This window comes from Amyelois transitella, chromosome 4, assembly GCF_032362555.1.
Source record: "Amyelois transitella isolate CPQ chromosome 4, ilAmyTran1.1, whole genome shotgun sequence".
NCBI classification, from domain to species: Eukaryota; Metazoa; Arthropoda; class Insecta; order Lepidoptera; family Pyralidae; genus Amyelois; species Amyelois transitella.
The window spans coordinates 7861825-7886695 of record NC_083507.1 but is presented as its reverse complement, the minus strand read 5'-3'; the positions used below and the strand labels follow the sequence as shown (position 1 = coordinate 7886695).

Here is a 24871-nt window from a genome sequence, read left to right as displayed (position 1 = left end):
CGAGATAAAAATATTGCATTATTTTAACAAAATCCGTCTTCGAAAATTAGGGTTTTTCATGCATCAGTCACGTGACTAAAAACGACCGTGATTGGCTATTTCTACTATGACGTAAATTACGCATAAGCCGACTGTGGATCGCACCGTTCATAGGTGTTCGCTATTATTTTTCAAGATTTTATATGTGTTTTATCGCTCAGGATTGCTCAGATAACATAGGTATTTAATAATGGAAACCAATTTCGAGAAAGCTGACAGTCGAAACCTACCAAAAGTGGACGCAATTATGGTTGGCGTCTTCTTCAAAGACAATCCAGATTTTTATGCTGCCGAATAATAAGAACTTATCATAAATACTGACATCAAAGTGGTCTTTACAAAAATGAGGACGTGTTTTGGTGATATATTATCAGCATAACGCCGAGCAAGCTGAAACCACTTCTTGCGAATATTCAAATCCATCGGCACAGAAAAAAACAGTTTCGTAGGAGTTTTTATTGTTGTATTAGTGCATTGAGGTACTGCACAACATTTATAGAAACTCATTTTCATAATTTTCACACATATGACGTGGCACAAGTTAAATAAAACAAGAGAAAATCAAAACTATTCGAAACACCAACAAGCGCTGTATGATATTTATGCGAATTATATGCCATGGCCGCCATATTGCTAAAAGTCGCGTTTTGGCGGCATATTTGAATATTGTATTTTCGATTTTTTTTATAAAATAGCTAAAATAAAGACAGAAATGTGTTTTTTTAGGGCTTGTGGCGACATCTATACGCCACTCGTCACAACATCCAATCAAACAACTACTGTCAATCATCGCGAAGAAATTAACGCGTTCAACCAATAGCAGCAAAAGAATCTAAATCGCGATTTCATGGATTGGAGCATAAATACAACCTCTGACACAACATCGTCGGAGCCGCGGTTCCCCAGGCATAACACCTAGCCTGGCGGAAGATCTTCCCTTTGGTGGCGGTCGAGCCGAATCATCGCTCCCGCTACAGGCTCCTTATAAACAAATAAATACCCTAAGATAGTTTTTTGAATTTTATCAAATAGCCTATTGGACGTGGTATTCGTTTTACACTTTTCGTGGTCAGGTATCACATTCGTTTAGCTTACGAATACGATTACGATCTGTAATACATCAAGTAAAATGAAAATCAGAAATTTCCTTACGCGTTTATTGATAGTATAATAAAAATTATAGAACACTAGAACTTATCAACAAGTTGCAAGATGTGCTGTTGTTCTTGCTGGCGCCATTCCTCGCTGCCTGCGTCACCCAGGTTGCCTGCATACTCTGTGAATCACAACCAATATATATTTAATGGTGTTCACAAACTGAACTTATAAACTTGAACTAATCCTGCCGAAAACAAACACGAAAAACTGTGAGAAAGACGTTAACAACGCAACGAGTATTTCGTTGAAATTAGACATATCGTACACCGTTTTACCAAGTTTCCGCTCAGGCATGAGAAGCCCGCGTTAGTTAAATATAAAATGCGTATTCTCTTCATAGAAATCTGCGTGTGGGTGATTTTATCATTAGTTTGTTACCATCACTGGAACAATATTGTAACCAACCCATAAATAAAAACTTTTAGTTCAACAATATTATGTACGAGTATGTAAGTGGTATACAGTTTGTTTTTTTCCGCAAAACCCGGAAAAGCGCGAGTACCGAGTAGTTTGAAATATAAAGTTTCATACTACTAGACTTACTGTATAGAGTATAGAGGATAATAAGAAATATTTGTACCTCTCATGACGTGTCGAATGATCTTGAGCGAGCCGCCGCGCAGCGACAGCACGCGCTGCACGCGCTGCTTGACGGCGGCGGGGCCGGCCGTGCACACCTGGGCCAGTCAACGGATATTATCACCGCTTGCATTTTATTGGGGTCGCATTATTGATTGTTTGTTATACCTTTATTGCATAGAAATTTACACAGTAACAAGAAAATAGTACATAGTTATAAAATAAACAAATCACTTCAAATGACTAATATAATTAATTGATGATCTGTGTGATCATAATGGTATGTATAATCACCGTACATTAGGCATGCTAAATACAATTTTGTAGATTTCATAAACAAGCCAAAAAAAACCGCTACGAATGCTATCAAGTAACATTCAATGAAGTACACATCTTCGTCTTCCTGAGGATTGAAACAACACGAAACTACTTATTATAAAACATTAAAAATAATTAGGTACGTACCTCTAAGATAATTCTATCAATAAGCTGCAAAGTGAAGAGCCCACCAGACAAACGTTTCAAATATTGCGCGTCGTCATCCAATTCTTCCGCTTCTTGCTGTAAAATAAATGTTCAAAATAATAATAAAATTGTAATTTCTACAATCCCTACGTATAAAATAATTAGATAAAAGGCTTATTAAATAAATATTCGCATCGTATTGTAATACAATATTTTTGCTATATGTTGGAGAATGCTATGAGATGAGCTGCATGAGAAACTTACCTCCATTTCCTTCTCCGTGCGGTCGACTTTGTCCATGTATTTGAAGTGCAATTCCAGAAGTCGATCAACTTTCTCCAGGTCGTTCTCCGTGAATTTCGCCAGTAACCTTTGTCTTTGGCTGCCTTGACAGTTGCGCAACATCGACGCTATTATTGAAACTACGTGCTCTGCAATGTGGAAATATGTGATTTTTTAGAAATGGACAACACAAAATATGCGCTTTCTTTCGTAACAAACAAAAACACAAATATTTTATTTTTATTAGTATATAGTATATAAAGGATGGTTAATGGATACGGACTATAAAATGTTTTGACATTATAAATTCTCTAGCTCTTTGTGTAAGGATATGTAAAAAACAAATCTAGTATATTAAAACTGGTCAATACGACAATTGAGAAGACTTATCTACGTGGTAGAAGTGTACCTACCTTCATGCTGATCGACCGTGAGCAGCCTCTTCCTCTTGGGCGTCTTCATGAAGAGCGGGAACACGGTGCGCAGGCCGAGGATGTCCACGAACTTGTTGCAGTTGTCCCGCCCGTCGGGGCCCGCCAGGGCGTGGTCGAGGACCTTCAGCGACCCGTTGCGGGACATCTTCTTTTCTCTGCAACATTTACATATATACAACAATCTCGAAAAGACTTAAAGGTCACATACAGTTGGATGTTTAATGATGGAATTGACCAATAGAATCATCTTACCTCACCGCATGGATCATTGAAAAAAGGTACAAGTCTATCCCTTCCCTTACTCTTACTTGAAAACTGACCTGAGCATGAGGTTCATGAGCTGCAGCCCCTCGCCGCGCAAAAAGCGGTCGCGGTTGGACGGCTCCATGAGCGCACAGCAGAGCGCGTCGAACATGTTCTCCATTGCCTCTTGCTCCTCGGCGCCGCTCGGGTCGTGGCGTTTGTAGAACTTTATGAAAATGCAATTTAAATGTTATAAAAATATAAAAGCAATGATTTATATGTAGCAATCAACAGTAACAACAATTTTATTTACCGCCAGCTGTTGTAATAGAACATCAATCCCGTCCAGTTCTCCAAGTATTTTCCTATTTTCAGGCATGTTTTGCAGGAGTATTGAAAGTATTTCTGTTGCGTACAGTTTGTTTCCATCAAATGGTACTTTCATCTATAGAAAAACATAACAACTAATTAGTGATTAACTCAATAAAATAAATAAAAATATTGTAGTTCAAATAAATTTAATATAAGGTACCTTCAGTCTTTTAAGAATCCACTGCATAAATCCCTGTTTTGCAACTTCCAAACAAAGTTCCGGTCTGAATTCTGTTATATTTTCTATTATACCTAGAGGCAAACAAAAAATTTTAATTATATTTCTAAATATTATATATATGTATGTATATGTAAATATAGTTAATGTTGCAATTGCAAAACGCTCTTGTACATTATGTCAGCTAATTTAGACCTTACAATTCAAAAATGCAATAATTACACAGAACATGAGGCTGACTTTACCCAGAGTATTGTGAACAGCGTCTCTCTCATCTGGCACCTGTTCATCCAGCCGATTGAGGTTGTGTAGCAGAAGTGAAGCACACTCAGCCTCAGCTAGTGCAGTGATCAACTCTTCTGCGCCCTCCTCGCTCTCATGAAGAATATCGACATCTGTGAACTCCTGGTTTGACAATTTTAAAGATTGAAAGTGGGAAGACGTAGGCGAACGTATCTTGATCAAATTAAGGACATCCTGGTAAAGGGTCAGGTCAAAAGTACCTAAAACCGCCAAGCTTACAGGAAGACAGTTATGAATGTGGATGAAGCGAAGGAAGTATGCAGAGATCGTGGCAAGTGGAAAGAGGTAGTCTCTGCCAACCCCCTACCCGGAGGGGTAAGAGGCGTGATTTCATGTATGTATGTATTTAATGTAAAGTAACTGTGTAAAGCAATATTTAAAAATTATTAAACATTAAGTACATGTTTAATTTTTTTTTCATTACCACTTACATATTACAATGGAAAAAAATATTCCATTTCTTAATTTCCTACATAAATACATACAGAAAATCATGGCTTTTCCTAGGAGGGGTAGGCAGGGACAACTTATATTACATCTTTTTCGCTTCCACAGTAGACAGAGTAAATTGAAATGCAAATAGACAAATTTTCATTCAATTATTTTTAAATAACTGACTCTAGCCAGGGAAGTACAAACCTGTAAAAGATGAACAACTTTGGTGGAAATATCTGTGTTGTCATGTGACAGTAACTCCAGCAGTGAGTTGATACATTTTAGTTCAACAAGCAAGGGATACTGATCAGGCACTGTAGCTATGGCACTCAATTCCTGGAAAAATTATAAATATAATATGAGGCAGACCAGAAAATAATAAATATAATATGTATAAGATTAAGGCTCCACCCAAAAGTGGTGAGGCTGCAATGGTTATAATTGGTATGATTAAAACAGATAACAAAATTACCTGTAGAGCTTCATGCAGGTCAATTTCACTGTCCATAAACTTCTCAGGCTGATCTGGAAACTTGATCCGCATCTCTCTGTTTTTCAAAGCTTTCTTTTCAAAATTTAATACTAATTTTTTGACAGCAGTCTCATCGAGAATCTCTCCCTAAAAAAATAAGATTTTTTTAATTTTAAAATTGTGTAAAATGATATATTTGTAAATGTGCTTTAGCCTTCAGCTCCACCTACATATAAAGCACCCTTTTTATTTTTCTGTACTACACAATATACACATGTATGAAAGCTTTAATAAATTTATTCAGTGGTTTAATTTCAAAGATGAACAAATAAATTCATTCACACATAATATAAAAGCCTTATTTTTATTTCAGTTATTATTAACCTATATCTGCTGGACATAGGTTAGGAGCAAATATAAACGTTAAAAATATTCTTAAATATTAAAAACTACGATACAAGCCATAACTTATGGCTAAGTCTGAAACTCACCTCTGTTACTTCGTTCTCTACAAATCTAAGTATATCTTCTCTTTCCTTATCTGTTATAGCGGGTTCCTTTGGTAGGCCTCTGCTTAACTGAAGTATGGGGTCGGGGTTAGATTTAGCAATGCGTTTTATTCTTGACCTCATCTGTTCATCGTCCGAATCACCACTATCATCTTCATTTGGTCTTTTAGGAGTCGGAGTAGGCTGAGATAACAAAACATTTTTTATCACTATATAGGTTCTGGGTTCACTAATTGTTGATTTTTCATGTAACTACATCTAATAAATAAAATGTTTTCGGTAAGACTTACCTTAAATGACAGTAATTCACCTACATCCATTTTATTCGTAGATACCTAACCTATTTCAAAGTTTTGTATTATCAAACTTTTATGTGTTTGCAATTTAGATTTTTGTTTTGTTAAATCCTCAGATATTGAATCACAATCAAACAAATCACAATGGTATTCATTAATATTGTGTACTGTATGTGTATGATGTTGAATCTCGAATCCTACCTACATGTCACAAGCCGGCCAACAACAATTTGACATTGACAGTGACAGATACATATAGGTAGTAGTGATCATTATTATAAGTCGATCTAAGGTAGTATATTTATCTCTTTCCGTCTGGCAACAGCATTGCGTTTAGGTGCGTATTGTACGGTCCCGCATAGTTGTCCTTGCGGGGATATCGTTATTTAGGGCGCCATGCCGCCCTAAATAATATAATCCTCCGTGCTCTTGCCACCATCCATGTTCCAGCCGTTCTAGAACCAAACGATCTGGCTCGGGATGATGGCAAGAGACCGGATGGTATGACTTTGGTACCCTGGAGATTAGGGCGGCCTTTGGTGTGGGATGCTACTTGTGTCGATACTTGCGTCGTCTCATCTTCAGGGTACTAAATCTAAGGCCGGTTCTGCTGCAAATGAGGCAGAAAACCTCAAAAGGCGCAAATATGTAGATATCGGTAATACCTATACTTTTGAACCTTTTGGGGTAGAGACTCTGGGATCGTGAGGCCCATCTGCCCATCAGCTTTTCCAACTGTCGAAAAAGCTGATTGAGGTATCTCGCGACCGGAGGGCTGGAAATTATCTGGCTCAGCGAATCAGCATTGCCATTCAAATTCGCAATGCTGCCAGCCTTCTAGGCACACTCCCGCATGTTGATGCTATGCAGGGACTGTACAACTTATAAATTAAATTTTACTTTGTAGTCATTTTTTTTCTCTTTTTATAAGTAGTTTTAGTTTTAAATTAATTAGTTTGTAAGTATCTTTTTTCTTTCTTTTTATAAGTAGTTTTAGCTTTAGTTTTAATTTGATTTAATTATAATATTTGTAATAAATAAAAAGGTAGTAAGTAATGTCCAAGAAATTTAAAGGGAAATCGAAACCACAGCAATGAGTAGGTAGGTACTACTTGAGAATAAAAATGAACTTAGTTTAAAATCGTCAATCACTATCTCAGCTAAATTCGTAATTAAGATTATTTTTCAAGACGAAATAAAGAAAAAGTATAATCATGAATAATTAATGAAAAGCGCTTATATAAAGCGAAAATAAAACGATTAAAAATGACAAACGACAACCCAGCAAAGTTGGACGCACGCAACGCGCCTCGTACTCGCATAGCCAATACATACTTAGAACCCTCGTTAAAGTTAAATAGAAAATTTATATTTATTACTGCCTTACTATATGGATGTGTGGATCATATTCGGGTGTGCAAACTATCATATGAAATTTGCATTGCAAGATTTTCATTGGCAAGATTTCCTATAAAATTTTGGACCTTAGATTATAATCAAGATAGTTAGGTTTCCCGATGTAGAACCAAATCACACACGTATTAAACTTTATATTGACAACTGTGATCAAATATAAACAATCTTAACTCACTCATCCATCGATTTTTTTTTATAATGAAATTATTTTTTTATCCTAAAATCTATGTTTAATTCCAAAAGTCACGGACTTATTGATGCGCCCTCGTATTTAGGTTGCAGCATAGGATAGTTCTTCAGAGATTATGGCACTTGTTTTTATCGATCACATACCAAATAATCCTGGTACGCGATTGGACACAACAAAACACTACATCTACGTCCACAAACGAATTAAAGTTTGGTCCACTTCTTCCATATTTCGAAAACAGAAAAACAAGATTTTTAAATTATCTTACGATTTTGGGATCACGGGTACAACATATGGGAATAAAAATGACTAGGCAGCAAGGTCTTCATCCTTTGCCTAATGCATGTATGATGTGCTAAAAATAAATTTACCTGGCACTCGCTGTGGCGGGAATTTAATTTTTGTTTGAACCTCAATGACCTAATTTTAATAGGTTTGGATTCATTAAAATACACATTGAACGACTTTTAGAACCAGTTAAATTATATTGTTTATGGATTTAATACTCTGTAATAAAAATGCAGTATGCTTCAAGGAAAGATATTGAGGATCTGCTAGAATTATTAAGTACAACGAGGGACATCGAAGTTCAATCCAAAATATTCTCTTTATTCTCCTGCTACTTGGTTTCTAGGAATGTAAGTAAGATTTGCTAAATCTGTACATACCTATCACTACATAGTATAAAACAAATTCGGTTTCTCTGTCCCTATGCCTATTTGTATGCTTAAATCTTTAATACCTACTTCGCACCGGATTTTGATGCGGTTTTTTCAATAGATAGAGTGATTCAAGAGGAAGGTTTATATGTAACATCCAATAAATAGTGGAGAAATACTGTTTTTTTTTTGAGGTTTCTAATGTGATGTCGTTAATTATTTTTTTCCGTTTACATTGCAAACGCAGGCTGAACCCTACGAGATTTATCAAAATAATGTACTAATTATTTGTAAACATTGAAAAGGTCTGCAGAAAACTCCCCGATGGTCTATCTCTCATGGATATCCCACAATAACATTTTTTTGTCATTTACTTTTTACGACAAATAATGCCAAATTTTGAAGCGATTTTAACCAATACAGCATTAATCCTTATCCAATGAAATGCCTTAATTCCTTGTTGATTTAATATATGTAGATCTTTTCTGTAGTGTATTTAGTATCAGCATTGCACCCGTGCGACGCCGGGGCGGGTCGATAGTGTATAATAAAATTAAGAACTGACTAAATTGTAGTCTACAATTTAGTCAGTTCTTAATTTTATTATTAAGCAATCTTCTAAACGAATCTGCGCTTAGAAGAAACTTAGAACTTTTTGGTATTCAATAATTTACCGACAAAATCCACAAATGTGATTTTCATATTTCTGTCCGTATATATCTCCCTTTTTTAAATTTGAATCTCAATTCTATTATTAAGCTGACAGCTGATCGTGGCCAGTCAGTCTTTCAAGGCTACTCTGGCTATGTCTACCCCGCAAGGGATATAGACGTGATTATGGGAATGAATGAACGAATGTTTCTACGCACCCCGGACAAAGCTAATTTACCTACATTATGTGATTATTGTGTAACGATCAAATCACCTTGTCGTCAACAGAGTACACACAAGGACTTGATCATCACGAGTCACTATGTTTATGATGGAATATACGGCATATTGAGCTGCGGCCTGCCAAAAAAGGTGACGATAGCCTTGAACTTCGTTTCGGCGTTGGTATTCGAGGCTGAAGACGAGGCTTGCACGACGAAACAGACCTTAGTGCTGCATGCGCGGAATATGATGAGAGTCAGCGGCTGCTTGGCTATTATGTCCAATATTTTCAATAGCTGCATGGTGGTAAATTATTTCATTGCATCTTAAGTTTTCAATAGCTTAGCATCCCTTTAAAACCCCGAAATAACCAACAGCAAACAGCGAAGCGATGATTAGGTTTACTTTAACTATTCATAATAGGTAATATTTGTTTGTTTAATATCTACCCAATTTGTCTATTTTTTTGTCCGAGGACATGCTATAAGATTTTCCCTTCACAGCATCATGAAACTTGGACAGCACTTTGTCGATGTCTCTCTGAAGTATGCAGCCACTCCCGGGAGAACCAAAGTTATTGTTCGGACCTTATTACTACGGTAAATACTTTTTTTTACGGACAAATAACAGAGTTTAGGTCCCACAAACATTAAAGTTCTTTATTCAGGGAATCCGCCGTTGTACAGCAGGGGACACAGAATCCTATCAAGTCCTACAAAGCTTGTTACATAAACATGACCAAAATACACAGCAGTTCATTGAAAGCAATGGGTTCACCATATTAACAAGGTCTGTCTGTATATTACTTTTTTCTAATCGCTAGATAAAGGAACGAAAACATTAAAAATATTATCAATTTTCAGGGACAAATTACATAATGCCTCTTGTTTGAAACTCGTTAACGTGATAGCCCAAAACTCAAAAGCTGTTATACTGCTAGTGAATAAAACAGAAGTCATCGAAATTCTACGGGATTTCTTGAATCTGTATGGAAAAGAATCCACGGTAAGAGTAGTAGAAATAACTAGAAAATAATCAAAATTCTAACTATCATCTACATACCTAATTCTTTGGGTGTTCATTTAAAGATGTCATAATAATTCTTACATAATAATTTATTGTTTTGTTGTTTAAGATTGGACAATGGGCAACTTTAATATTATACAATATTAAAACACTATTTAAAGGTAAGTAAAAAGTGTTTATGCCATAAAAAAGCTGTTCAAAATATACTAATACATACTAATTAGAGATTTTTTTTCAGAACTAGACAAACAGGAAACTAAAGTAAATTTTGACCTCCACTATTATTTTAATAATGATAATACGATACATAAACAAATATCATTCAAAGGTATGCTTAGACGCCGCACCAAAGTTAAATGTACAAACATATATAATATAACAAATAACTTTCTTTGCAAATATCCTTACATATGAAATTGGCGTTTTGTTGTACTGGCCACTTTAATCACAAATTTCTCCCCTTTGGTTAGGAATTCCAAATTCAAATTTATACAGCTATTTACATTCATGCATACTACCTATAAGATGGCAAAAGCGCATAGATAATAATGGTTCTTACTTAAATATATTAAAAAAATTTTTGTTCCTCCTATACCAAACGCCAATTTTATATGTAAGGACCTAATTAAATGCGAAAGTGAGTTTGTTTGTTACCTTCCTTTCCTTACCTCTTCAACCTTTGAGAATGAAGAGGTTGAGATGAAGATGATGAATGAGAAGATGAGAAGAAGATGGGAGTCATCTCATCTTCTTGAAATATCGCGTATATATAATTAAGAGCCTGGCCCGTTTCTTCCGGTAAAAACTATAGTTCCTGTGGGATTTGTGAAAACATGTATGCTTTTGTAGGCGGCGCTTAATTCGCGCCGTCGAAGCTGAGGGTAAAAGCTAGTATTTCATAAGATAGCACTTGTGTATAGTATGTCTGAACTTTATAGATTTTGACAAAGAACCCAAAGAAACTAAAGCAAATGCTGCATATAGATTTTGTGTGAATAATGAAACCATTACCAATTATATGACGCACCATGACGATACTACAGAACTTTTTCAAAATGTATTTCGAGAACTCAAACGAAGTCAAAGATACGACGTCAATATCGCTGCAACGGCACGCAGTGAGAATAGCATTAGACAAAACATAAAAAGTAAAGCTATTAGTAATTTAATGAAACCCCCTTATTCTTCTTCTGTAAAAAAAATGAGAACATGTTTTAGAACGGAACGTCCAAATTTATCTGTTCGTTCTCCAAACAGAGTTATTAAACATTTAGGCATTTCTCCAAAAAAACTGCGTCATGATCTTTCATTTTCGTTTCTACAAAACGACAGTTTCAGTTTCAATAAAAACCCTAAATATAGAAACCAACAACAAATTATAAGTTTGATATCATCACATACAGAAAAACCATTTCTTGTAACAAATACAAGTGTTAATATCAAACAGGATATGCAAGTAAATAATGAAACGAAGAAAAATATATACAATTCGAATATAACTAAATACGAAGAAATCATAAAGCAAAATGACGAAGATTTTACAATAGAATTTATGCCAACTATTGTTTCTACACCAAAAAGAACAAAGCAACAATTTCGTAATTCAAGGGAAATTATAAAAGAAGAACGCCAAAACGGGCTAGATTCGATAAAACACCAAAGATCATCTATGAAAGTTGTTAAAAACAAATCATTTAGTGGTAGATTTTTTAGCGCCATAAACGACTCCTGCACAATGTTTGTAAAAACTGTCAAAAATATTTTTACAACTAAAAACATAGACGAAGATACAGATCAGACAACAAAAGACGATCAAAGCGCAGCCATAAATGTAAACACAAAGAAAGCTCATTCCAATTATAGTTTTATGCATTACATGCAACGTCGAGATGCTATGATGCACAATCAGTGTGGAGAACTTAGTACTAAGAAGAGCGCTAGTTTGTGCGAAACTTGTAACGACACAGAGCTGCTGAAGCGTAAATTAGAAAAAGATTATAAACTTAAACAAACTGTAAAGAAACTTAAATTTGGTATTAATTTATATGGCTGTGATTTTAAGGTAAATTTATGTATTTTATATTTTACAAACAATGCTAGTTACATATAGTTTATTGTTTTAATTTGTGTACCTTATGTTTACAGAAAATATCTTCATCAATGTGGCCCCGCGACTCATATATGACCCCTACAGTTTTATACAATCTTTACAGAAAGTTGATTGTTAAATAATAAAGATTTCGATTAAAAGTATAAAGTGTATAGTTTAAATAGTAAAAAATAAAATACGTATGAATAAATTTTCTATCGTTTATTTTATATGAAATAAAAGTGTATTTTACATTAAAAAATATACGCATAGCACATTGAAGAATAGGATAGGATTCAATGACTGTTACTTCAAAACTTACTTAACTATGAAATCGCAGATGGTAATTGCGGGGTTATTCAAATTATAGTTTACAGTAGAAATTTTCATGACACACCATGTCTCTTGTGATATCTGCGATAGTTGGCGTACCTGATTACAAATAAGAAACTATGTTACGCATTTTAATACCACACAATTATTATTCATAGGTCATTATTTTCTTTTTCAAATAGTTAGTGGATATTATTCTAAAGTATAATCTATTAAATATACATATATCGCTTTATGGATCTTCAAAGAAAATTGCCGCCAAATATATTCAAATTATGCTATTTTCTTGTAGAATTTTAGTAAAAATCTTAAGATTAGCGTATATCTAGTAATTTACATTCAAGCTCTGCTTTTATTAACGCATTTTACTCACCTGCTATTTGTAGAGTATATTCTAATTCGGTGCTAAAAATATTCAGCATTCTTTGCACTCCTGATTGACCCCCTACTGTTAAGCCCCATAATGCAGGTCGGCCAACGAACACCTGAAGATTTTAGTGAGCACGTATTTATTATTACAATCAGGAGTAGAGCGGGTAAAATGCAATCTAACCGGTACTTATGAGTTAAACTCACCATTCTTGCACCTAAGGCCAGAGCCTTGTAGACATCTGTTCCAGTAGTAACACCTCCATCTAAGTAAACTTCAGTATTATACTCCTTGACAGCCTCTACAATCTCCGGTAAAGCTTCGATCTACACATGAAGATATATTTATAAACATGATTGTAGCAATTAACTTTAAAATTATACCAAGTTCATGATTTAGAGCTAATATATATATTCTGGGTCAAATTATTATGTTCTATCAGACATACCGTAGCTGGGACACCATCTAGTTGCCTTGCGCCGTGGTTAGATACTAGAATGGCCGAACAACCAGCTTCAATTGCTTTAACAGCGTCATCCGATCGTAGAATCCCTTTTGCAATGATAGGCATCCTAGTGATGCTGAGAAAAAGGAAGTACATATAATGTAGCAAACATCATAGGTATATTATATTTTGGGCATTAGTAGGTAACTTACGATTTCAACCATTTGATTTCATCCCATGTCAATGATTTATCAAAAAGGCCATTCACATATTCATTCAGTCCGCTTCCACCCTTTGTGCTTTGTATTTTTGTCGATAAATCTCCATCAAAATTTGCTAATCTATAAAATTATAATTAAAGTAAGTTATTATCAAACAAATAAGTAAAGACAAGATGAATTAAATCAGACTTCAGAATTTAAAATATGCTATAATTAGAGTGCACTTACTTCAAATGTGGTGGTAGAGTAAATTTATTACGAATATCTGCCCGTCGAATTCCAAAAAGTGGCGTGTCCACTGTCAATACTAATGCTTTGTAACCAGCTTGTTCTGCTCTCGATACTAAATTCTTAGTTACCTCTCTAAAAGAAGAACAGTAAATTTACGGAACACTATTATGTATACATACGGTAAGGCTACAATAATGCAAATGGGCTCTCATACATATGGAAATGGATCACTTACCTGTCATTGTAAATATAAAGTTGAAACCATTTAATGGCTTTAGGAGCTGCCCGAGCTACTTCTTCGATGGAGCTTGTTGCGATCGTGCTGAGAATATAAACGGTACCTTCTGCCTCAGCAGCTGTAATAAGAATGCGAATAAGTTTTAATCCATTTTTATATACCTACCTATATTTTTGTTCCATTTTTATTCAATATATTCAAGATTCAAGATTATTTTGATCGTCCATTATTTCGGCCAAGTAAGATAAAGCCTGTGAAAATGTGAATAAAATCAAGTTGGTGCAACACTTCGAAAAAATGAATAAAATGTAATGTAGGCCTTATAGAACAAGGGTATAGTAGAAGGCGCTAATCACATTATTTTTTTTTTCAAAGTGTTGCACCAACTTTTTTTTTACCAAATTTTTATGAGTAATAGAGCACGTAAAGGAGCATAACATATATTATTTTCGTGATTGTAAGTCTCAGAGAACATGAAAAAAAAATTATGATTTACTTATTTTTTAATTTTTTTTATATATAAATATACTCTAAAAATTTGAAAATAATATATGATATACTCTGCAATGTAATCTAAAAACTCGCGTTGGTCTCATCTCTCTAGCGTAATTAATTTTTGAGATATATGACTTTGAATAAAAGTCATGCGTGCGATTATTTTTTCCCATATCTCAAGGTCAAAGCGAAAGCTGGCCGCGAAAAGTACATAAATTGTGTTTGTACATCAAGGCGATATTAGAACATAAGTTTCGATAAAGGTTCTCATTTGGAGGCCAGATCGTCATACTTATCCGGCTATACCCTTTGTGTTTGAAATGATTTATTATTATACTCTGGCTAGATGCCATCATTTAATCATTGTTATCAAGAAGGCAAGATATATTTATTTAGAAATATGTACCCTTTACATTAGCAACTTCTCCTTCCGGATGAGCCATGCGCTGCATCGCCGATGGAGAAATCCCGACCGGTAGGCACACCTCGTTCCCCAAAACTTTGGTCCGCATATCGGCGCATTCTACATTTACTAAGCATTTTGGTCGAATGCGTAATCTAGAAAAAAGTCGCAAAATTATATTGTTCTAAGAACGCATGTGGCCCCTGAATGCGTATCATGTATCCAGTTCATGGCAGTATCACAATGGCAGATGTGTCGTAAAGGCGATAACAAAGCTGGTAGAAATGTTACCATACCTTCGAAAGGCTCTACTGTTTTCGGCTAAAGTTTGTTCCTCAGTCGCTCCGCTTTTGTAATAATCTCTTGTTGCTTTTGGCAGCAATTCTAACGCTGCATTTTCCAAATCTTTAACACAGATATATTTCTGCATGCTTCTTTTAGAAAACTAAAATTAATACATAATACGCGTCTATTTTAAACGAATACTTCTTGCTAGTGATAAATTTATCAGTAGGTATGTTGTGATAAACTAAGAGGTGAAAGGTCGCGCTTCTTTTTAATCAATGATGATCATGTTTGCATAAAATAACAATGTTATCAATAAATTATATAATTTTTTTTACATATTATATTTATTTAAGATTAATAAAGATTTCTTGGAATAACTTCATAAAATGAGTTATTAAATAAAACACAGAATAAAATTTTCGAATTTATTCTTGATTTTAATATTATAATATCTGTATGAATGCTACGTTGTGAGCATTCTTGTATAATGTCAAATGCTGTATGCCATTTGTTTTAATATTTGCCATAGAAACGTTATACAAAACTCAACTGTTCTTACAATTATATCATTAGACATTTACACCACAGGTGAAATATACACATATGACATAGTTTTTCCATAAAGAACGACTTCAAAGTGCCTCGTAGCAAATTTAAGATTTATTCTGATTCTAAGTTCATTACTTAAAACTATTTGATTTTGGTTCATACGCTAAAACTGTTATAGTTTAGATAAAAGCTTACAGGCAGATTTCAATTAGCTTTTTTTCATAGTAAAAAAGATAATTGAAATTCGTTGATAAAGTCATTCTATAGATAACAGGATGGCTTAGCTTTAGCATTTGCTTCTAAGGGCACATTCTATTTCCTTATCTAAACCTAAGATCAATCACATTTTCTGATTAACAATTTTTTTTAACTTTTGTGTTTTATAAAAGATACAAAACATTTCAAATACTAAGCTATTATGAGAAAGGGCCACTATAAATCCCTCAATCTAACTCGATCTTTGGTAATAACAACGCATCAGTTTATTAATCAGATTTCTAATGTTTTATTTTGTCCTAATTATTGAACTTTTGTAAAGAAATACATCAAAAAAGAAAGGTGTATTTATTATATTTGTTAAGAGATAAAAACTATGTGCAAGCAATTGAGCAAACAAAAGTAAAAATAAGGCACAAAGGTCAATGCGACCAAAATTTTTATTATGTTCTATTAGTGCTACAAATTAGTAATTGAAATCTACATAAGTACTCAGTTTTATCAGACAGTAACATATAACGTGCGAAATAGACGTGCGTTAAATTTACGTTGCTTGGGGAACGCGACGCTCTGAATGGTGTTATAACAAACACTGAGCGTGTGTGATGTGATTCTTCCGATAGTCTGAATTAAAACAATGATTTACCACTAGAAAGAAGGAAAATATTTTACAACCATTATCAAATATAAAAATAAATAACGTATATAACAAAGCAGAATATTGACGTAGTGGCAACATTTTTCTGTTAGACTAGTCACTATTACCTATATCTACACTTTCATTTAAATAAAACTAAATTTGTATTACAATGCATATACTAAATAAGAAAAATAGTACTGAAATGTTGTTTTTTTTTTAGTTTTAGGCCAATTTACTTGGGCCCTTGACATCATTTTTCTATGTACATACAACATAAAAAAAACAAGATTTACATTTCAGTTAGAGTATTGTGATATTTAAGTGCAATCTTGAAATACTAAGTAATGATAATTACTAGCTTCTAGTTTATTTACTGATTCAAACATAAAATGAGCGCATAAAAATAATTTTGAACACGCAGTCAAAATTAGGAAAGTAGAGTTACCTTAAAAGGAATGCTAATTACAAGACGAGAATCACTGAAAAGTAAGGCCGACATTGATTTTTCATAATTAATAGATAATTTTACGGTTAATTTTGCTGAAAATATTGTACTTATGTCAATTGTGACTTTCGTATTTAACAGACTGCGCCCTGCGTGACCGCTGTAGGTCAAAGCATACACCTAGCAGAAATTGTTGCCGGCATAATGTCAAAAAACGTCAAGATCATTGTGATTTCGATTGTGTCAGCTAGTTTTTAAACTGAATGGCAAAGATATTAATTGCTTTTTCTTGCAACTATTAGCCCAAAATGTCAGAATGAACCGAAACATATAGGGGGTTCTAGCTTGACAAATATACAATGTAATGATTGTAATGATGTAACATATTTATTTATATAGGTTAAAAATCTATTTTATTTCTTATCTATAAGACAATCACAAGTCAAGCCTATTATGTAATTAAAATCTTTTGAAGCAATACATTTTTATGTAACACATGTTAAGAATAGTTTATCTGTAAATGTAAGTGATCGCCCATCAAGTGACACTCATAGATAGCACCCACTTAGCATTATCTACTACTATACATTCTATAATAATACCAAAAAGTTGTGTAGTAACGGACAATATTATATGCAAACGCAATCTAGTGCAACTCAATGCTACCTAAACCATTATAAAATGCATTTGATAAAGCTAACAAAACCATCGAGGCATTTGTAGATTTATAGGAAAAATATTAAAGTAATAATTTAGTAAATTTAAGTACCAAAATCAAATCTTATTTTTCTTTATTTTCTGTTTGCACTTTTTTATTTAGCTAGTAAAAATCAGACACTCCAAGAAATGCTTACAGATAGGTAATAAATATGTCTTAGGCAGCAAACAAAATTATTTGAAAATTGTTTGTAAATACCACACAAACAATTCGCTTAATATGGGTTTAGAATATTTCGCCTAAACAGACACTGATCGAGGAATACATCAAGGACATTGTTATTCATATTCATTGATATTAAATTTCACGTCATTCCAATCAACCCACTGCCTAATAATATGTACTTATAGAAATATGTAACCCATTTAATGTAGATGGGTTTAAAAAAGCTGTTGATAAAAACAGATTTAGATGTAACATTGTAAAAATTTGGCTAGTTTACAAAACTTTTTAATGACATTATTTTCCCTCTAAATTTTAGTAAATACGGTAAAAAATGCATATTTCACTGGAAATACACTGTAAAATGTTGTGATAATTTTGTTTGCGTGAAAAACAAACTAGACAAGGGAAGCCGCTCGCAAGATTTAAAATTTCTTACATTAGTTACATAGACTATACATGGATGAATACATAATGATCTAATGCGAGAAGTGTTATCTGAATAGACGTCAGCGAGAATAAATACTATGATATTTAAAGCGAAACTTATTATTCAACATAAATTAAATCGTTTATAAACAGCGACAGAGGCCGCTTAATACTTATAAAATATAGACGCGGTCGAAACAAATCTACACGTATCGTTAACATCACAGAACAAACTACGGCTAAGCACAGATCCTGCGGCGTCGGGACTCGTCAAAACGACGGCGAGAAACATATTCGATTTTTAGATTAAGCAACACGTTACCACATACCGCAGTCGGGCGCGGGAGGATGGCGCGTGACAGCGTACAGTGTAGCGGGGCGACGGCGACTAGAGCTCAGGGGTCGTGCGGCGCGGCGGGGGCGGCGGGGGCGGGCGCGGGCGGCGGCGCGGGCAGCGGCGCGGGCGCGGCGTCGGGCGGCCGCTCGTCGTCGTCGTCGCCGCTGTCGTCGCCCGCCTCCCCCGACACGGAGCCCTCGGTGGTCTCGCGCGTGTCTTCCTCTTCGTCGTCCTCTTCGGGACACAGTTGGTACGCTCTGTAGACAAAAGAAATAACGGTTTCATCGTACATTATCCGTTTTAGCAAGAACTACTAGTGATCCGAAGGCCTAATAGCATGAAGGCATTGACGGATTCCGATAAGGGTTTCTCACCTTGCAAAATTAAGTTTGACACAGTCTGACATTATGCGAGCAATAAATTTTAAATTGAGGGTTGCATAAACCAATCGTGAAACGAGTTATTTCAATAGGTGCTAGGTGCAACTGAGATCACACAAAAGACAGAAAGAGCGAAGCATACCCAAAAGATATACTTACTTTTCTAACGTTTTTCTTGCAGAGTTACTGCGCTCTAGGAAGTATCCGCTCGAAGTTTCATTAGAAGTACCCGGCGGAGACCATGTCCCATAAGATCCATATCCACCTGGACCATATTTCTGTAAACAAAAAAAAAATAACAATTTTGGCTTGGATAATAATCAAACCTAGTATGTATTTTTGTGTCAGAATACGAGAATTATGTCATAGTAAGATAATGTAAAAATCAATGTAGTGGTAGGAGACGGACCGTGACGAGCTCGTCCTGCAGCCAGGCCAGCAGCTGCCGCCAGCGCCGGCGCGCGTCGCGCTGCGCGTGCACGCAGCGCACGGCGGCGGGCGCGCGCGCCATCACGCCCACCAGCAGCTTGACGCACGCGTACGCGCGCTTCTGGTAGTGCCCGCGCGCGCGCATCGCCGTCTCCAGCAGCCCGGGACGCTCTTCTGATACGCCCTGCGCAAATAGTACATCCAATGTTATATGACACGCTAAGATATAGACATAGGATAAATGCTTTCTTCGCCTTTTTGGGACTCGCGGCGAAACACCTGTGACAAATTACAAAATCCCTAGTGCATACATGAGATGTGAATTGCAAGTGCGACGCTATTTTCACCTTGATAACGTTGTGTATGCGGTGGTGCTGCCAACTGTCTTCCATGAGCAGCAAGGCGGCGAGAGCATCCGCGTGTCGCCTCAACTCGTGGCAGTACGCGTACGCCATCTGCCACAGCAACTCGGCCAGCGCAACTCGCGACCAGCCGGTGTGCTCCCAGCACAAGAACTGTAGCAATCTGATGCCCTCCTCGCAGCCGCAACACTCTTCAGTCAACTTCTTCATGTAGGCTCTGTGAACGTTAAAATTGTTATTGTTAGCCTCTTTGTGTAGTTGACTTGTAAGATATTTATCTTTACACTTAAGTCTAATCGCAAAAGGATTTCGTGAATTTAAAAGAGTTTCACGCCGAGCATGCCGCGGCTGGCTGTCATCATCAATCGAGGCACGCGTCGACGCAAAGTTGATGCTGCCGCTATAACGCAATGTCAACAGCTACAGTTTGCTGTGTCGGCAGCTTGCGGTTAAGTGATGGACAGCACTGTTTGTGTCAATGCTGCCTCAAGATATTATTCATTGATTGATGCGTGGTGGTCGGATAATAACCCGGTCCTATTGTATAGCACGTCATTGAGCCGTATATCTGAAAGTGGTGCCGCTAGGGATATAGACGTGATTATATGTATGTATGTATGGTGTTGTAAGGGTAGTGGTGTGCTAGTGACCCCGTCCTGTTGTACAGCACGTCGGCGGCGGCGGGCGACAGCGCGGGGCGCGCCAGGCCGGCGGCGGGCTCCGCGTACGGGTTGGCCAGCGGGCTGGCGCCTTCCGCCGCGTTGGCCGAGTGGCAGCGCGCGCTCACGTCGCAACACCGCGTTAGCACGCTCACCACCTGTGGAACAATCATTTTTTATTGATAAGGCCGACGCGTCAGTAATTTAGGTCACTGTGAATTTTTGGTTCACCTTAAGTCTAGCACACAGTATAGTATGTAATGTGTAGGTATACAAAATTCCAAAAAAGATTAGTTGAGAACATAAAGCGTGAAAAGAAACAAACAAATATAGAAACTTAGATTCGCAAAAATATATCACTAACAAAAAAAAAACAAATAGATGTCATTCGTACCTGATGTATTTTGGCAGACTCTGGATACTGATACTTCCCAAGTGAAGATGACGAGTCATCTACACAAACGGCCAATACGATGTCTAATATTTTTAACTGAAAATGAAAACAAATTATGCATATAACTTCAATCATCATAACTGATTATGGAATTAAATCGAAATTGAGACCAAATTGGCTTTTTATTTTTGACCAAGATAATAAAATGTTTTATACCGCGACTGTCGTCTGCCCATTACATCCCAAAGGTTAGATTACTTAACCCTCGAATAGTTTTACATATTGCGACTTGTCACATTATGACATATATTATTCCTGCATTCCCACTTCTTTTGCAAGTTTTAAATAACGGTAACCATTGAACTAATTGAACAGCAGAAGTGGTCTGCGTCACCTCGCGAGCTCACAAGATATCGGTTCGGAGTAGACTAGACACTGACCCTCAGCAGCTGGTGCCGCTCGGTGAGGCCGAGCGTGGCGTACGAGTGGAACAGGTTGAACAGCAGCGGCAGGTGGCGGTGGTGCGGGTCGGCGTGGGGCGGCGCGGCCAGGGCTCGCGCGCTGCACATTACTTGGTCAGACAGCGACTGCGCCTCCTCGCGGCTGCACCACGACCCGTATCCCGCGCTCACTGGTGTAAATAACATAAATAATAGCTTAAAGAACGTCGGTAGTTGAACGGATGAGGTACCCGTTTACAGCGGGTCTAGCATGGCACGCGCGACGCCGTTTTTATACTGCTGTAAACTATCGTTGTTTCGCTTTTTATTATGACGTGAAACGGGACAGACATAGTTTATCGCCCGATAAAAACGTCGTCGCGCGTGCTATGCTTCTCTACAACGTCCGAGTCGCGGGTACTCATAGACTGGCAGATATTTTCTCTTTGTGACGATCGAGAAAACTTGGGTCACATTACGAAATTATATAAATAAAACATAACATAAAATCACGCCTCTTTCCCAGAGGGGTAGGCAGAGACTACTTCATTCCGCTTGCCACGATCTCTGCGTACCTCCTTCGCTTCATCCACATTCATAACTCTCTTCATGCAAGCTCTGCGGTTTCGGGTACTCTTGACCTGAGCCTTATTAATATAAATACTAGTAGAAAAATTATCAACATCTTTACGAACCTGGTGGATCCTGCATTGAGAAGTGTGCCAAAAATACTATAATCTTCATAAAAACTATTCTCACTTCGGCTGACGGACACGATAATAAATAATCACCTAACCTGGAATATCAAAATATTTGTACAGAAACTGTTTTATAAAATTACTTTTATTTTTCAAATATAAAGGAAATTTCTTACCTATGAGGGTGTTTGAAGAGATCTGTCGCAAACCAAGATCTGACTGCTTGTGAACATCTAAGGTGCTGGCATAAAATATCATGCCTAAAACAATACAACCAATTTATGCAAAAGTACCATAACACAAAGACCTATAAGCTTTTTAGTACAATATAAGGAGACGAAAAACCATATGGCTGTCGCTTTATCAATAAAAATCAATGACATCTATTATTTGAGATAAACGTTTTCTTGTCAACTTACCAATCAGCCGCGGGGCCTCGTAACGTTTTTTTCGTATGAAATCCTACTTGGAATAAAAACTTTGTTGCTAACTGTACAGATAACATTGACATTTCTTCATGTTCTGGGCCCTGTAAAAAATACATTTTGATTATTTTGTTTATTAAGGTTATTCGTAAAAATAATTCTTAGAAAATCTTGTGTTATTTTCTAAGAATTCATTATCTTACCCAAACGGCGTTTTGTGATCCGGGCATAATTTGTAAACGCATAAAACATAATTTCTTCATAAAATTAAAATGCTCCAAACTAAATTGGTCCTGATTGTGTGAAAATGCTATGTTACTTCGTCGAACTGATAGCCATATTGGCCTAGGTATGGCACTTTCTCTGTAAAATAACAACATTATTACTGACAAGAAAGCATTCGATTGTGTTTATTATAATTTTTTTTTAATAAATTACAGAAAACGAAGAGCCAACCTCACTTATATACAGACCACTTATATCAAAGCAGTGGCAGTAAACATAGTAATATTTAACTTTATTCCTGTGCATGTATGGACAAAATCTATTAAGACAAAAATAGCTAAATTACAAATGTATTCAGAAGAAAACCAACTTGGCATAAACAGAGGTGTCAATGTTTAAAATAAAATTGAAATGTAATAAAAGCTATTTATTTTAGTACTCACTTTAAAGTCATATTCTTCATAGACTGTTCGAGACTAGAATTTTCTATGGTGTCCTTTCTTGTATAAAATAGCATATATGCATTCCACCATCTTTTCTGTCGCTTATATACCCTCTTTAACATTTGGTCGAACACCTAGAACATTTTCACAATTTGTCACTACATAATAACAGGTGCTCACATAAAGAAAGCAAGTATCAGTTTACTACGAAACAAGTTAGCTTTTTTGTTTTGATTGTCATGCATCGTACCATAAAACATGACTAAATACGAAAGTTGCCTAAGCCTTTAACTTTTACAACGTCAGGCAACGTTCGAGCAGAGAACTTAAAAATAATATCTTAATAGTTAATTTATCGATAGTTTTTAACCTAGCCCTTACAAAATGTTTAGGGGGCCCTACACTGACACTGCTTTCAGTCTGTAAGCACCGCATGAACCAGTAGCGGCGTCCTCATGCGACAATATTCACCTCGCTCATGTACTCGCCGCCGAAGCACTGCGCCTTCATTTCCTCGTCGTCGTGCATCGCACACTCGGACACGTCGCCGTCGTCCAGCTTCACCCAGCGACCTGTTTCGCTGCCGGTGTCCCTGTAGGGTATTTTATTTATATAACTTACTTATAATTAAGACAGTTTAGTGTATGTACCTTTTTTTTGTAAAACGATAACGGCACATATTGTCCCGGACATACAAATATATTGATTACATCCAAAGTATTACCAAACCTATTAAAATCCACTCTATGTGTGTTTTATGATTTACACATTGGTTATGTGAAACATTTGTAATACAACACATAGATATCTAAATATAGTTTTAATCTCTTTCTGAGAACCAAGAATAAAATATTTCGATCAAATAAAACGAAATTTAAAAAATGTAGAGTAAATGATCAATGGAGGACGCTCCAAGAGTTACCACCTCTTATAGTTTCGATCTTTTAATGTCACTAACGTTCAACAAATGTTTATTTTGCATATCTCGGAAATCCAGGCTAGCAACAAAAGCAGCAACCGTCGCTACCAATGCGTCCTATATATATATACCTTAGCAAGACGTAAGAGTAATAGTGCCCCCCGGAGGCCTGACCGGAGTGCACGACGATGCCGCTGAGCTGGTAGTTGGTCTCGGGCGTGTTGTCGCCGCCCTCCCACAGCGCCGCGTCCCCCTCCGCCCGCGCCAGCCCCCACGCTGTGGATCCGGTCACAGTTAAATCAAGGCTCGGGTCGATACAACTTTTGTTTGTTAACAGTTCAATACTGAATAGTTTATTGCTCCTCAAAGTACATGCATTTGTACTTATATATGTTTTTAAAAATTTCTACTTTGCAAGCGCTCAACTAAGTACAAGTTGAGCGCTTGCAAAGTAGGTCTTTTAATAACGACATTTGTCTGTCCCGATTGAATGGCGTTTCTAATTCGCTACTCCATCCCGCTAATTACTTCACATTATATAGCGTACTGCCAATCATGCAGTCTCTTATTGATAGTATACATAACCAATATTGTTTCTAGCCTTTTTTCTAAAATCCGCCATTTGTCATTCAAAAATTAAGATTTTCTTTGCCTAGATTAAAACTCACCTGTATATGGTTCGACGTCTAACTCTCGAGGAAATTCAAAATAATCATTAAATTTTATTGCACACACTTTTTCAAAATCATATTCGAATCTTTTTAACTGTATAACTAAAACTGGAGGTAGTTTGTTTAGACATAATCTTTTCACTGTCACCACCTGAAACAAAACAAAAAGGAATAAACAAAGTGGGCAAAATAATAAATAAAATAGTAACCGTCCGATGTGGGGATCTATCGAAGAAAACAAAATTATGATTTTGCTGAAAATCTGTGTCTGTATGATTGTACTCGCCA

The 24871-nt window shown here is 36.2% G+C and overlaps 4 protein-coding genes across 6 annotated transcripts in view; 1 reads left to right on the top strand and 3 right to left on the bottom strand.

Moving 5' to 3' along the window:
- Nucleotides 1-1182: 1182 nt before the first annotated feature.
- Nucleotides 1183-5989, bottom strand: LOC106136911 (beta-catenin-like protein 1). The gene is made up of 13 exons (XM_013337578.2): nucleotides 5760-5989; nucleotides 5452-5652; nucleotides 4961-5107; nucleotides 4693-4824; nucleotides 3996-4155; nucleotides 3733-3824; nucleotides 3514-3645; nucleotides 3278-3426; nucleotides 2937-3112; nucleotides 2506-2672; nucleotides 2242-2337; nucleotides 1778-1874; nucleotides 1183-1315 (listed from the first exon to the last, which is right to left on the bottom strand). Exons 1-13 carry the CDS (start codon nucleotides 5787-5789, stop codon nucleotides 1227-1229), a joined length of 1668 nt encoding a protein of 555 aa, XP_013193032.1. The 5' UTR covers nucleotides 5790-5989; the 3' UTR covers nucleotides 1183-1226.
- A 1611-nt stretch (nucleotides 5990-7600) lies between these two features.
- LOC106136906 (uncharacterized) lies at nucleotides 7601-12239 on the top strand. Its single transcript, XM_060954729.1, has 9 exons — nucleotides 7601-8009; nucleotides 8970-9209; nucleotides 9407-9502; nucleotides 9571-9692; nucleotides 9767-9908; nucleotides 10039-10090; nucleotides 10168-10257; nucleotides 10868-11991; nucleotides 12075-12239. Exons 1-9 carry the CDS (start codon nucleotides 7890-7892, stop codon nucleotides 12159-12161), a joined length of 2073 nt encoding a protein of 690 aa, XP_060810712.1. The 5' UTR covers nucleotides 7601-7889; the 3' UTR covers nucleotides 12162-12239.
- Nucleotides 12240-12248: 9 nt separating this feature from the next.
- On the bottom strand, nucleotides 12249-15278 carry LOC106136956 (2-Hydroxyacid oxidase 1). The gene is made up of 9 exons (XM_013337658.2): nucleotides 15051-15278; nucleotides 14758-14909; nucleotides 13854-13974; nucleotides 13616-13750; nucleotides 13379-13507; nucleotides 13170-13302; nucleotides 12928-13047; nucleotides 12725-12836; nucleotides 12249-12450 (listed from the first exon to the last, which is right to left on the bottom strand). The coding sequence occupies exons 1-9, from the start codon at nucleotides 15182-15184 to the stop codon at nucleotides 12383-12385; spliced, it is 1104 nt and encodes a 367-aa protein (XP_013193112.1). The 5' UTR covers nucleotides 15185-15278; the 3' UTR covers nucleotides 12249-12382.
- Nucleotides 15279-15453: 175 nt separating this feature from the next.
- LOC106136957 (probable ubiquitin carboxyl-terminal hydrolase FAF-X) overlaps nucleotides 15454-24871 on the bottom strand; it is a 32104-nt gene continuing 22686 nt past the window's right edge. For 2 of the 3 annotated variants that reach the window (XM_060954696.1, XM_060954697.1), the window contains exons 36-50: nucleotides 24581-24734; nucleotides 24044-24188; nucleotides 23465-23585; nucleotides 22994-23127; nucleotides 22529-22688; nucleotides 22320-22429; nucleotides 22077-22160; nucleotides 21898-21998; nucleotides 21203-21393; nucleotides 20763-20858; nucleotides 20360-20526; nucleotides 19695-19926; nucleotides 19328-19531; nucleotides 19078-19196; nucleotides 15454-18795 (exon numbers count right to left, since the gene is read on the bottom strand). In XM_060954696.1, coding sequence (XP_060810679.1) covers nucleotides 18597-18795; nucleotides 19078-19196; nucleotides 19328-19531; nucleotides 19695-19926; nucleotides 20360-20526; nucleotides 20763-20858; nucleotides 21203-21393; nucleotides 21898-21998; nucleotides 22077-22160; nucleotides 22320-22429; nucleotides 22529-22688; nucleotides 22994-23127; nucleotides 23465-23585; nucleotides 24044-24188; nucleotides 24581-24734 — 2217 coding nt within the window. In that variant the 3' untranslated portion in view covers nucleotides 15454-18596. The remainder of the gene's footprint in view (nucleotides 18796-19077; nucleotides 19197-19327; nucleotides 19532-19694; nucleotides 19927-20359; nucleotides 20527-20762; nucleotides 20859-21202; nucleotides 21394-21897; nucleotides 21999-22076; nucleotides 22161-22319; nucleotides 22430-22528; nucleotides 22689-22993; nucleotides 23128-23464; nucleotides 23586-24043; nucleotides 24189-24580; nucleotides 24735-24871) is intronic. The other variant, XM_060954698.1, reaches the window with a different exon arrangement.